Genomic DNA, 15,045 nt, shown 5'->3' with positions numbered 1-15,045 from the left:
ATTAAAAGGTGTACTTTGAAAGAAATAGCAGTTTTAAGCAGCTTATTTAGGATTACAAAAATAATTTTAGTACATGGTTGCTTACGAAGAGATTATATAAATCGTAATATTTTACAGTGGGAAGAAATCTGAAAAATCATCAAGACCAGCTCCCACATTTCACAGAAAAAGTGACTCGCTCAATTCAGAAGCCCCTGACTCCATGCCAGCGCACATTACGATTCATTTCTTCGAGTCATCTTGAACTGTATTTTCAGGTTTTCTTTTAACTCTGAGGAAAATTAAGTTGGTTTAGATATTTGTATATCTTCAAACCACTCAAGAAAAAATATTGAGCAATCCCAAATAAGCTGAGTACATATCCAAAAGGCAAATGTCGCTAAAAAGATATGGTGGACATAAAAGCATTTAAATATGCAAGTGACCATTAAATCAACGTATCTCTGTTCCTGTCCCTTCATATCACTTAATATTTACTTCTGCAGTGCTAGATTTTTGGCTGAGTAGCATTATTTCCATATATATTTGATCTTCCACTATGCCCTTCATTTCTATCCAGAAAACTAGCTTTTGTTTTCAGATATATCTTGATAAGAAAATGAAGTTAAGCCACATACTTTCACCTCCTTAAATCAGTAACAATATTTTACATTATTTGTAGATAGGTAATTTCACCAAATAAGAAATTGACATTGCTTAAAATGCCATTTTTTTTTAATTTAGCTATAAAAGGGCACATTTAAATTTTAAAGCCCTTAAGTTTTAGTAAGTTTAACTATGATAGACTCAGCTCAAATATATTTAAGGATTTTAAATATCACACTAACAAAATGAACTTAACTTCCTTTCTATTTTACATTAATTTCTTCCAATATTAATATTAATATTTAACATATTCACAGTCAATTTATCTGGCTACCAAAAAGGAAACCATCTGTGTTTTCCAGAGTTAGATTGACATAGAGATTTTAAAAAGTTTAGTTAAGGTGATAATATCAAAATTTTGTTGAAATTTCATATCATTGTTAATATTCAAAAGGAGAAAAGTCACTCTTGATAATTCTTCCATTCTACTGTACTTTGTAAACATCCATTTTCTGTCTTACATATATCAATGCTTTAATGTCCACTCACTTTAATAAAAAGGCAATGTGCATAAGTAATATAACATGCTACTAAGGGCACCTTACCACATCATCTGCCAAAGTTTTTATTTGAATGTTCTATTAAAACCAAAAGAAAAAATAAATACCTGTCAATAAGAGAAATTCATACATAAAACAAGAAAATAATAATTGAATGATTCTCGTATTTTATTTTATCAATGATCACCAGTTAAAAAGAATTAGAAAGCTTCAACACATAAACAAGAACTTTTTTTACAAAAAAAAACAAAATAACTTTTTAAGGATTAAAAATTAAGGTTTGGTGAGGGAGGGTCTATTTGTTTTTAAAGATGACATCCATAGTCCCAAAGTCACGTTTGGAGCAGATATCTTGACTACAGTGCTCAAACAAGAGAAAAGATACAACGAAGTCACAAGCCCTTTCAAGTTTTTTTCAGTTTTAGAATGAATAATCATGTTTTTACAACACATAAATTTTTAAAAATATATGAACAATAGGAAAACGTCACATTTAATAGTAATGAAATATAATAAAACAGCTCAGTCTAGAACTCGGTTACATCTAATGAGTATTTAAAGGACACCTTTATAAATACTCTAGATAAAAATAAATTTACTGGTTCTATTAATATTTGCCCATTTCTCAAAAACTCCAACACCTTTTTTTTTTTTGGCATATGGTTTTCTACTTCTAATGCTGAGGAGTATTAGAAATGGTGTATTCCAGTTAATAAAATAGAGTGTGGTTAATAAAAACTACCACATAACATATATGGGCACCATACTGTGAAGAATTAGAATACAGCAATACTAAAGTAATAAAGCAATATGTAAGTAAAGCGAGCAAAGTAATATCTAATAATTTAGTAATATTCCATGATTCAGAAGACACTTCAATATATACGATGTCAGAGGGGTAGTAGATTGGGGGGTTATCATTTTGTGAGAGGTGAAATGTCTAACTATTACATTATTTTGTACACCTGAAACTAATAAAATAAAATAAAAAGAAGACACCTCGATATCTTACAGTAACATCTGATCAGCGCGAAGGGTATTTATTATTATGTTATAAATACGTTGAAGTGCCAACTAAGAGACATGATTAGGGAAGAACCAGTTTTGTTTAAATCGCCGGTTAGGAATTGATATTAACCCTTCTGCTACATCCTGTACATTAATTTCCTACAACATAAGCTGAATATGCATCAACTTGGTCGTGCATGCTCACATCCATTTTTACTAAGAAAAATACGGTCTTCCTACTGGTGGAGAGAATTCCATTATGAATTTTAAGTAAGTGAGAATTATTGATCTCAGAATCTCATCAAATTGTCTTGAAATACCACCAACCAAATGCTTTTAAAGATCAGCCTCCCCTGGACCAGCTGGGACAAATACACTATTCAACGTACAGTTCATTTTCTACTTTTAATACAATGATGCCCTCAGGCATCTACACTTCTACATCTTTGTCTTCATCCCATCCTACTGACACAGACCCCAATCAATCTTTACTGCCTAGGAAAAATAAAAGAGGGAGGATTATTTATATCAGAACTGAAGCCATTTTAAGAGAGATCAATTCACCCCAGGATTATCTGGAGCTGGTGTTTTCTCTTTAACTTTCCCAGTGGGTTACAGAAAACTGTTTTATGTACAATGACAAGCTTCATGATGTCCTGTAATGTAAAATCAAATGTCAAAGTCTCAAAAGTGCCTCAACTATCCTGCTACCATCCAGATACGGACGTGTCCACCTGGGCTATTATTAGATTATACAGTTCCTCAAGCAACTCCTGCTTTTCTTTTCTTCCCACCCTTTGCGGACATAAAATCAAGATTGGAAACACATCTATATCTTCAAAGCGAGAATGTAAATCAGGGGAAATATGATTTGATTTGGTCAAATTCTCAAAGTTAAGGTACACATATATCTGGAAAGCTTTAAATCAGTATTTCAGTTAACTGTATGTTGACAGTTTAATCAGGGGAGACAGAAAGAAGAACAAAAAAGTATTGCTAGCCATAGTTCTATTAATACTTTCTCTTATGGGAAGAGACTTGAGTATTTTTCTTTTTTAAACTAACATATTTTTGCCCATATTAAATCACACATTATGGAGGCAGAGACTATTACAATTGGATGGAATGTGAGATCATCTGGTCAAAACCTCTCACTTTACAAATGATGAAACTGAGCTTGAAGACGATGACTGACTTGCCCAAGGCCCACAGATCTAGTTATTACTATTATGTTGGTGCAAAAGTAACTAGTTTTTGCAATTATTTTTAACCTTTCAAACTGCAATCACTTTTGCATCAACCTAATAGCTACCAACTCTTAGTCAACATATGATCTTTTCAGTGAACGTAATTAACCTCTAGGATATTCAGACCGAATTACTGAATTGAAACAGTTCATGGTAACCTCAAATTCACAGACACCTGCTTTGGGTAACTGCCTTTTGCCATCATTACCCCTGGGATCAGGCATCTGGTTCCCGTGGTCATCTACTGAACTCGCTTTGACCAATATACGTTATGTTCTTCAAGTGGCTAATTAATCAGTTATTTTCCATATACAAATGATATGCAAATTTAGATTATTCAGTCTTCCATAATTCTTTAACTTTACCTTCTTAATTATTCCTTAATACTGCCACAATTTGAAAAGTCAGATGACTTCTAGGTGGGTGGCAGGAGGGAAAAAATGAATATACAATTAATAAGCCAATGGAAAGACTACATGAGCACAAAAGGGGCAAAATGCTATTTTAGAGGGTCAGGACAAACTTTCAAAACAGAGGGTAACATTTATGTTGATGGTACCATCTGAATTCCATTTATCCAGGCTAAAGATTTCGTGTCACCTCGGTCTCCCTCCCTTCTCCTTCAACAGCCTCCTAATAATTACTTCTGCTTCCATTCTCTTCTCATTGCCCAAGTCACCTTTGAAAACAAAGATCTGGTGCAAGCCACCCTCACCACTTAACGAGATGTCCAGAATAACCTCCTAACCTGTCTCCCTGCTTCCACCTTTACCCTCCTACACTTAATTTTGAACACACCAAAGTGATACTGTTAAACCAGAATCAGATCACGTCATTCTTCTGCTCAAAACTTTCCAACGGCTATTTTCACTCTGAGTGCAAGTCAAAATTCTCACAATGGCCTACAAGGCCCTATCGATCTGCACACACTCTCTATCCCTCTGACGTCATCTGCTACTATCGTCCCTTTCATCTGCTCAACTCCCGTCACACTGATCGCCTCACTGTTCCGCAATGAGGCAATAAGCCACACACACCCGCTCTTCCCTCTGCCTAGAATGTTCTTCTCCATTATCCATCTGACTTACTCCAGCACCACCACCCCCTTTCGAGTTTTTGCTCAGTGAGGCCCACTCGATCCATTGTATCTGAATGGAAACATCCACCTCCTCCACGCACTCCTGGCCCGCCCTACTATGCTCTACCTTTCCTTGTTTCAGTAGGACTTACCACATTTTAACATAGTGTGCAGAGCATTAATTATGAACACACAACAGACTCTAATCATCCCGATAGCTATGTCAGTCACAAAGTGACCCTCATGCCAGAGGGTCACGTGAAAGGCGTACCCAGTGACCGCCCTAACCAGGTAACTCCAGACGCAGGGTGGAGTGTGACCAGCTGGACGGCTTTATGGGACTGCAGATGGGTGCACTGCACCCAGTCTTGGGCATAAGATCAGAGGTCTCTGACGGCTTCTCGCTCAGGCCTCAACTGACAAACTGACAGCTACACCTGCACTCATCCCAGACGGAACCTTTGAAACGTCGCCTCCTGACTGTCTCACCAGCCGGGCCTGATGCCTGACGCTCTGCACCCCAGCGCCGAAGGGACTCTCGCTGAACACCAGACTCCCTCTCTCATCCTTCTTTCGTAAGACTGTTCGCCTCACCTAACCCTATTGCTTGTAAACCTGTGTGACCTTCTTGTGTGAAACCACTCTACCTCGACTATTGGAGACTATCCTCTGGCTGGAGCCTTGGTTAATGTCTGCGGTAAACTGAGTCAGTAGGACTAGATCCATGGGTTTATTCTAATAAAGTCTGACATTGTGGAAAGACACAAACATGTGTGAGACTGCTACTGTGATAACCATGTCCCACACACGACACATAGTCTATAATTTACTTTATTATTTTTTTTGTCTCTTTCTTCCACTTGTCTCATGGAACATGAGAAGGGATATTCATCTGTTTGGTTCAGGGATTTCCCCCTCATGTCTAGAGCAGCGCTTGGCACAGGCACACAGAAGCACAATATTATAAACGACCATCACACACCTGCTCAGTCAATGGCTCCTGATGACCTACAGAATAAAGACTAATGTCCTTAATATGACATTCAAAGGCTTTTATTATTCAGCTCTAGGGTACCTTCTACTTCTTCCCTTCACCCATGATTCATATGCTATAGAAAACAAACATGGAAATCCGATTCCCAAATGTATGCCCCACTATGTCCTGTCTGTGTATCCACTGTTCCCTCTACCTGAAATGCCTGTTTAGCTAGATACATTTCGATTTCTAGAGCTACTCTTGAGTTTAACGTTTGATTACTGATAAACCAAATGTCAAAAAAGATACTGAAGGGGCGGCCAGATGGCTCAGTTGGTTAGATAGAGCGCGAGCTCTCAACAACAAGGTTGCCAGTTCAATTCCCGCAGGGGATGATGGGCTGCGCCCCCTGCAACTAAAGATTGAAAACGGCGACTGGACTTGGAGCTGAGCTGCGCCCTCCACAACTAGATTGAAGGACAACAACTTGGAGCTGATGGGCCCTGGTGAAACACACTGTTCCCAATATAATAAAATAAAAATAAAAAGATACTGGAGAAGGATTGCACTTTGTTCAGTGTTTTCTAAGGATTTTTTTTTCCTAACAGGCCATCTTCAAGAATGACAGAGCACCCTAAGGCACATAGGAAATTATATTTATGTAAAAAATTATCACAATTACTTGTGATAGAGAACCATAAAGAAAAACACTCTGCTTGCTTGTGATTTCTTGATTTATGAGTTTCATTCAACTACAGAGTGTATATCTTGTATAACTATGCATATTTGACTAATAGGAACACTTTCTCATAGATTTCCCTCATGTACTTTCATAAATATCTTCTTGATACCATTATTTAGAACTCTTCTACATAGCTGTTCAGAAAAAAGAAACAGATGTAGTCTATTGAAAATGAAAATCTTTAAGCAGATTTTAAGAATTTCCATTTCATAAGGGGTGATTTTTGGCCACTGTACATGAAAACTGCATTGAAATTATTGCATAAGTTACAATTAAATTACCTTCAATACAAAATAAATCATTCTGCCACACAATTGTTTCTATATTAGTGACAAACGAAAGGTACAAAAGGCGCTGAGAACAATAACAAAAACCAACACCAAAATACAAATTTCAGAGAACTATAAGGAGCTATTTCTTTGACAAGAGTAAATCATATTTTTATGTAAACTGACCTTTAAAACGTATTTTTACATGGTTGTATTAAAATACAGTCGCATTTATAATGATGTTCTACAGGGAAAAGCTCTCAAATTTTATCTGAAGGTAATTTACACAGGTGTATGCAACTCTCTGCCACACCACATGCAGGCAGACATTATGGATTTTACTCCTGTGTACAAACTATACAGCTACAGAGTTTTTAAAAATGACCAAAAAAAAAAAAAAACACCTTATTAGAGTCACACTCCTGAATTAAAAGCACTGATTAAAGTAATTTTAGTACGTTTTTGTTGTGCAAATCTAATGATAATAGTCATAAGGATAAGGGCATATTGTACCAGTAAGTTAGGGACCATATATTTTCATTAAAATCAACTCTGGAGAAGCAATAAGCTTGTGCATTGGTCAAGCAATCAGAGTTTATTAAACTTCATTTATGATGAGTTATAGTAAATGTAACTTAGTACAGGATTGAGTATTGCGTAATTATGAAAGTATCACTCCAGAGTCTCAACCCCTTAAGGATAAGAGAAATGGATGATTTACTTATAAACTCTAATGCTGAAGCTCTGATTGAAATGCAAGAGTCATTACTGCAAGAAAATTAAGTTTTAATTTTCTCAATCAGGCAGAAATTAACAAAAACAGCAAAGATTCAACTCTCTTATGGATAACATTCCATACTAGTAATACAATGTTTTATAACCATCCTGCAATTACTCTAGTACTACAGAAATTGGTCAACTAAATTATATATAATTCAGGAGTCTGACCATCAACTCAAAAACATCACACTATTTGAGGTTTTTTTTTTCTCTTTTAGAGAAAATAAGTAAGTTGGCCATTATGATAAAGATAAAGGGTCAATTATTTACCCAGTTTTAAGATTCTTGCTCTCTAAGAAGGGCAGGACAATAGAACCATGTTTAATTCAACTGAACTAATATTTGAGCATCTACTCTGCACCTGTTCAGTGCCAGACACTAAGAATACAATCGTAAACAGTATAGCCACGTGCTCTTCCTTTATAGAGGTTACAGTTTAGTTGAACATGAGATGAATGAAAGGACAACCACAACAGAAATTCTGAGAGCTCTCACAGGGTAGTCATCTAACATAACCTCCATATACTTTCCACGTTAGAAGGGCCCCTCAGTAAGGCCATCCATATAAACCACTGATCCAGGGTTTGAAATCTCCAGACAACATGCCTGCCCAATACATATTCAGATCAGCAGCAGAAACAGAAGGAAGTAGTTACACTTCAGTGGCCTGCCTTCCAATTTCTTCAGATCCTGTACTCATCCAGAACTATTTATAAATCAGAAAACCAATCAAGGCAATTCAAAGCCATTTAATCACCTAGTAACCAAGCTGAACATTCTTTTCAGGAGTTCAAATATTTTATAAATATTTTGTTTTAGTTGAGTACATGTCAGGTGTGTTCATTTCACCAAGAAAGCTACATATAATCAATTTTTTAGAAATGAAATCAACGTAGAAGTTTTGATGTTAAGACTGGAGGAAAAGAAATTTTGACTTTCAAAATAATTGAACTATTACTATCTGTATTTAAAATTACTCCAAAACATTCTTTCATCTCCTTTCTAACAGTAAGGGTCATTTTTAGATACCCACATGTATTCTTAGGCACTGTGGTCTTCCATCACCATAGATGATAAAAGACAGATCAGTTGGCAGTGTGCTAGGTAGGCACTGGGATTTAAACAGATACGGCCCTGCCCTCAAAGCGCAAAAGCCTAACAGTGGAGAAGAGGAGGATACAGGCATTAAGCTCCTATTCTCCACCTTACTAGGCTGTTGTTGGCATCTCAAACTGTCCATTTCATCATTTTAATAGAGCAGTACTTCTATATTTTTGTAACCATAAGGGCACCATTTCAGAAGTACTGTCAAATTAAAAGCCTCAAATTTTAACCCACCAGAGTTCTTGGCTATCACCAATGAAAATTCTTGCTCCCATTTGTCTGACAAGAAAAAAATTCCTTTTGGGATTTTCTTCTCAAAATGCTCTTTCGATTTATAATGAAGAAAATGTGTATCGACCAGCACATATGACATCACAGCATAGGGCTTCAGTTTTCTTCATGAAGCAAAAGACCATGTTACTTCACTAGAGAAGTTTCATAAATTTCTCATAACAAGATTTGCTCAATCTTAAATTAATTGTCTTGACATGAACTTCAATCTTGAACTTCCAGGACGACTGACTATAATATGGGAATCCAGCAGTCCTTCCTGCATAGCACACATGCTCAGCTTCAGGGCTAAGGGCACAGCGTTCAGGAAATGTACCTTAGGTCTTAAAAAAAGTTCACACCGATGAATTGGAGGAAGTTACTTAGTACCTGAATTAATCAGACACAACTGCCGGAATCATCCAGGTTTTTAAGTAACGTCCTCTACAGGTATAGAAATCATGTTTATGTACTTTGTAGTAAACCATTTCAAATGGGAAAATTATTTGGACACAAAAGTTCTTTCTTAGTCTATGAATAAAAAGCAACAAAATGAAAAGAAAGCTAGCTTTATACAAATACAAATGTTTCAAAACCCAGCAGGGTACCTTGTACATAATAGATACTCTTAAATCAGTGAGTTAGGCAAGTGGGGGCTCAATACTTAAGAAATAAATCTGTACATTCTCTGTTTAAAAGAAAAAAGACAAATGTCTCCACCAAACATTATGTTTAAGTACCCATTACATGCCCAGCACTTTATGGCACATAGAAGTTTAAGACAGGATCCTGCCCTTCAGGAATCTGCAATATAACCGGGGAGTGAAAACTAACCGTGTAAAAGCAAATAGATAATTAAATGCTAAACTATGAGATTCTGAAGTACATACTCGGAGCTCCGCCTCCTCCCTAGACACAATAACATGTCCTGTCTTATTATCTTCACAGCATTAACCACTATCTGAAATTATCCTGTTCAGTTATTTACTTATTTGTGTTGCAGTTTCAAGAAAGCAATTTCCTTAACAGCAGACCTTAATTTACCTGTCTTATTCACTTTGGGATCTCTGACACAGAATAGTAGCTGGCACTTCATATCTGCTCAAATATTTGGTGAATAAATTTAAGTATTCAGAGAAGAAATAGCTAAATATAGCTACATTAAGAAACTGTAAAGAACTGTACCCTAATTGTTGGGTAGGATTTCAATACCCAGAAAGCGGGGAACAGTAGCAAGTCAGACACAAGGAGCCGCACTCACGTTTTACTTGAGGGAAGTAGCCTCATGAAATAAAGGCTTCAAGTTGAATATTAAATTTTGAATATGTAGGTTGGGGACAGTTTAGAGACAGTCTTGAAAAACACAAGGGGTATTCTAGACTAAGCCTGACGACCACAGAGAGTCCTTATGATGTCGTGATTCAGAGACAGACATGGAGAAGGTAGTATTTTAGAGGCATGATTTGGGGTGGCACAGGTCCACAACCTCTTACCTGAAATCCTTGAAGCCAGAAGTATTTTGGAATTCAGAGTGTTTCATATTTTAGAAAAGAATATGCTGCACGTGCAGTAATATGTTACCAAATATACCCAGCAGGACCTGGGGTAGCACCCTAAATCAAATGCACTCAAGGTTAGTAGTGAGGCATGAATATTCCACAGAACAGGATAAATAAAGACTAACTACAGCCTCAAGTCAGGTCAGGTATTGCCGGCCAATGCTAAAATTCTGTATTCAGAGCTTTCAGATTTTAGAATTTCGAGAAGGGCTGTAGGCTGTATTATTCAGGATAGATTGGAGAAGGAATCAAAGGCTTAAAAGGCAGCTTGTAGAGATCAGCAAGTTTGGTCTGTTCTATGACCTAAATACTAGCTACCATTTTCTGAGCATTTATTATGTGCAGACACTATGCTAAGAGCTTTACATGCATTGCCTCAGTTAAATCCTCACTGCAATCCTATGATACAGGAATTTACTGTCCTATTTTATAGGTCAGGAAATCAAGGTTTGCAGTCATTAAATCATTGGCCTAGAGTCACAAAGGTAATAAATCACACAGTTGGGATCTGCATTTAAATAGGGATTGGCATTTAAATCTGAGTAAAATCCAAATTCTAAAACCTCCGTCTACATTCTAAACTCTATCTGCAGGAGTCTTCACCAGTACAACAATATTCATTAGAACTCAAGTTCTTTATCAGTCTTGGCCCTTCCATGAACTTTGCTTTGTAATAAAACTTTGCTCTGCTTAGAGCAATCACCCTGTACCACCCCCTCTCCTTCTTCATCAGGCCCTCTCCCACTCTTCCTTTCTAGTTTTAGCTGAGGTCATGGTTGGTACTGTTATAATCTCCCGTGGTTCCCAACTTCTTTTGTAACACATTCCAATGATCAAACAACAATTCCCTGTCAATGCCTGTCTTCCTTGCTACACTGTAAACTCAATGTAGTAAGGACTAGGTCTCTCTTGGTCCCCATTGTGTCCTGTTTTTGTGCGCTGTTTCTAGCACATAGTTAGCACCCAAAGCTGTCGTGACAGACAGAATTGGAGAAAGCGGGAGAGAGACAGAGATCCAGTTGTGAGCTGATAAGAGCTTAAACTAGGATGGTAGCAATAGGAAGAGAGAGAGCAGTTACTATAATTTAAAATTACATTTGTTATTGAAGCAATGTACCCAGACATATGACTGTTGTTTGTGTTAAATAGAGTAATTTAATATCTGTTGTTGTGATTACTATCTTTATAACATACAAATAACCTCTAAACGGCTATGATTATCACTCTGGAGCGACATCACCTCACAATGACTTGCCATACATCTACTTCAAGTAGCTTTTATAAATAACCACATCATTTAGTTTTCTGATATAGCTGCAAAATTAATCTGACAAAACAAAATGATTCGCTCCTTTAAAGATTCAAGAGTATGAACTGCCTAAAACTGAAAATTATACCTGAGTTGTGAATAAGGTATTATTATAATAATATACTTTTGGTAGGCAAAGATACGTAAATCAAGCAATGATCTCAGTTAATTCCACTATTAGTACTTTTAACTGATATTCTTGAACTTGCAAATAATTCCCAATTCAGGAAAGGGTTGTGGTCTAAAAGTTCATCTGTATGGCAGTCATTTAGCTCCTGGAACACGTTTCCAAAGATGCAACTAATAAAAATGGTGTCCAAAGTGAAAGTAGATACCCCTCTGCCCACGGAATACAAAAACTGCTTATCTAGACTCATACAAAAAGAACTTTTAAAATAAATATTTAACACCTAAAAACTTAAGCAAAACATGATTCTATGGTAGGCAAAAATGAAGTAAAATTTCAGAAAAACTTAAAAAGGACCTTTGAAAACATGTAAGATTAACGAAAAACGTATTAAATTTTGTAATCTTCATTTCTCCCCCCACTAGCTTCAGATTCTGTGCTGAGTAGTGATAACTCCATTGAAAGCTTTTGTCCCACAGTGTTCCTTAAGTAGTTTTTCACTTAGTTTTAATTTGCGTAAGGGATTGCATCTAAAGACAGTGACAAATTCTGTCAAAGTAAAATAAAGAGTACACTGCAGAAACATTTCATTTATGTCACTGTGTTTTATAAACACTATCATAACAAATTAACAGGTAGTTTTAAATTTTTGACATTTTTATGATTTTAGGCAAAGCGACAGTTGTATTAGTGTTTATTCTGTCAGAACTCGAATTATTTCCACTCTAACGTCGTGTTTTCCACAATGGACTCTTCATGTATTTGAATTAAATGCGGTGGAGGAAGAACTACAAATAAGTCAGCAACTATACTGAGCCCTTGAGGCTTTGTATATAGTGTGTAATCACTATACCAGTTACAGTATAAAAAATGAATAACTGTATGTCCATTTGCCTGAAAAATGACAGGTAACCCAAGAACTAACATAATAGCCCTTACACATGTACAAGTCAAAACAGATGATTCGAACTTTCTTTTTTTTTTCAATATTGTGAAATCACAGGCATTTTTCAGTCAAAAGATTCTGATGTAGAAAACATGCGTTTTATTTCCTCTCCACCTAGACTTTAAGACAACAGTGGAAACAAACACTCATAGACACAGACAATCGTTTAGTGGTTACCAGAGGGTAAGGGGGGTGGGGGGTGGGAGATGAGGGTAAACAGGGTCAAGTACATGGTGATGGAAGGAGAATTGCCTCTGGGTGGTGAACCTACAATGTGACATATACATAATGTATTACAGAATTGTACACTTGAAACCTATGTAATTTTACTAACCATTGTCACCCCCGTAAATTTTACTAATAAAACAAAAGATAACAGTGGCATCTCCTATACATCATTGTATAGATCACACTGTGCATAAAGCTGGAAAACACGATGATGGGGCTGTTAAGTAACCTCTTCTGCAATTCTTGACTCTGCTGATGCCAACAAAAGCTCCTGCCCAGCAAAAACAAGTCCTTTCCTAAAACCCAATGAGAGACCTATACATACCATATTTCCCCGAAAATAAGACCTAGCTGGACCATCAGCTCTAATGCATCTTTTGGAGCAAAAATTAATATAAGACCCGGGCTTATTTTACTATCAAACTGGGTCTTTATGATATGATATGATATGATATGATATGATATGATATGATATGATATATGATGTGATGTGATATATGATATAATTGTGGGGACAGAGCCCCAGAAAGTAGTTTACAGGCTCTCGGCCTCACGTGGAAAGGTGCTGGCTCGGCTGTGGCTGATTGGCTGTCCGCTGTGGCCGGTTAGCCGATTGGCCGCTGGTATAACTGCTGCGGCTACGGCGGAGAGCCGAGGACTGATGAGGATTGCCGAGGAGCCGAGGAGCCGAGCAGAGCCAAGGAGAGCGGAAGAGAGGAGAGGAACAGAGTCGAGAGAGTGGAGGAGAGTCGTTGGTCGGTTGGCGGAAAGGCGGACGGCAGGTCGTGCGTCCAGTGAGCCCAGCCTCCAGTGAGACCATAGTGGTATGACTCCCCTACCTATGGCTCCGTGGGTGATCCTTTTCGGCCTCACCATGTCCTGCGTTCTTGTGTGGGGAGCGGGAGCAGAGACCCCGCAGGCCGCCCCGCCTGAAAAATGGCGCGGCGAGCAGGGTCCCCCGCATGACAATAATATAACATAATACTGGGTCTTATTATTAATTTTTGCTCCAAAAGACACATTAGAGCTGATTGTCCGGCTAGGTCTTATTTTCGGGGAAACACGGTAACTGCACAACTTAAACTTGCTAATAACACTCAGGCTATCTATGACAGGTGCTCTTCGATAAACCAGTAAGTCTAAGTTACGCAGGTTAAATCTGAGAAGCTCTGAACTTTTAATAGCAGTTTGTTCAAATTTCTATTTTTCTCACTACTGAGTAATTGATTTGATAACAGCTTAGCCAATTAAGGATTAGAAAGTTTGAAAAACATTACTATGCAAATGACAAAACTTTATGATCAGTAGATCACTGAAATACAAGTGTGTGTGTGTGTGTGTGTGTGTGTGTGTGTGTGTGTGTGTGCTTAAACATTTATAGAATTTCTCTTACTGTGCCGTCATCAGTTGCAGCCCCAAATTAATGAGCCAGCACCAGAATCACGGACAGGTTTTCTACAATATTCCCAAATTGAGTTCTCTTCAAGTACCTTTCTATTTGCTAATAATATTATACTTACTTTAAACAAAATCACTTGTTTGATGGCCATAATCAATACTATTGAAGTTTTTGACGCACATAAGGCCTTTACAGCCCCGATTAACACAATGTTCTCCGTGATGGCTGAATTCCCAAATCAGCTTACAAACTCTTATTTAATCTATAACACGCCTTCAGATTAGCCCTAGCATTAGTATCCTAGCTGTATCCTCCTTTGAAACACTTTCTGTAGAAAATATACATTCCAACTGAGGATGTCAAAAACCTGGTCTTTTCCTTTCTGCAGTAGAGCTGCTACACTAGCTGTGGTACATAAGGACAAAGAGAAACAACTGGACATGCTTTTCAATATAAGTGTTCACAGAATAACAAAGGAGGAGATCAAGCCCCTGGGATGTCTTAACCGGGGAACAGAGAGCAATTTGCCCCTTTCCATTAAAGAAAAAAATTGTCCTGGGATCTAAATCTCTCTGTAAAGACTACCTCTAGAGTACTTACAGGGAATTTGTTCAAGAGCTTAAGCGTAAGGTTCATCTATCAAGTTGAGAACTCTCTCCATTTTCAGATATATATTGATTGCTGAATGTCTCAAATTTCACAAACTATACATAAGCACCTTTCTAGTTGAGTTTTTAAATAGTGACCATTTATTTTAGGAATGTACTAGAATGACCTCTTCTGTCTGTAGTAACACCATAGTAAAATACGCTGTGAGAGGCATTTTCTTTCACATGAAATGCAGAAATGAAACTTTAG

At 37.2% G+C, this 15,045-nt stretch overlaps 1 protein-coding gene across 4 annotated transcripts in view; it reads right to left on the bottom strand.

Annotated features, from left to right (window-relative positions):
- The window catches only part of DIAPH2 (diaphanous related formin 2), an 823,692-nt gene that overhangs the window by 773,666 nt on the left and 34,981 nt on the right, over window positions 1-15,045 (bottom strand). For 3 of the 4 annotated variants that reach the window (XM_019756670.2, XM_074323226.1, XM_019756671.2), the window contains exon 2: window positions 1,191-1,223. The exons of the other annotated variant lie outside the window; for it this stretch is intronic. In XM_019756670.2, coding sequence (XP_019612229.1) covers window positions 1,191-1,223 — 33 coding nt within the window. The remainder of the gene's footprint in view (window positions 1-1,190; window positions 1,224-15,045) is intronic. 4 annotated transcript variants of the gene reach the window in all.

The sequence above is a fragment of the Rhinolophus sinicus genome, chromosome X, assembly GCF_036562045.2.
Source record: "Rhinolophus sinicus isolate RSC01 chromosome X, ASM3656204v1, whole genome shotgun sequence".
NCBI classification, from domain to species: domain Eukaryota; kingdom Metazoa; phylum Chordata; class Mammalia; order Chiroptera; family Rhinolophidae; genus Rhinolophus; species Rhinolophus sinicus.
The sequence above is the reverse complement of the archived record's forward strand: the minus strand, read 5'-3'. Positions and strand labels throughout refer to the sequence as shown.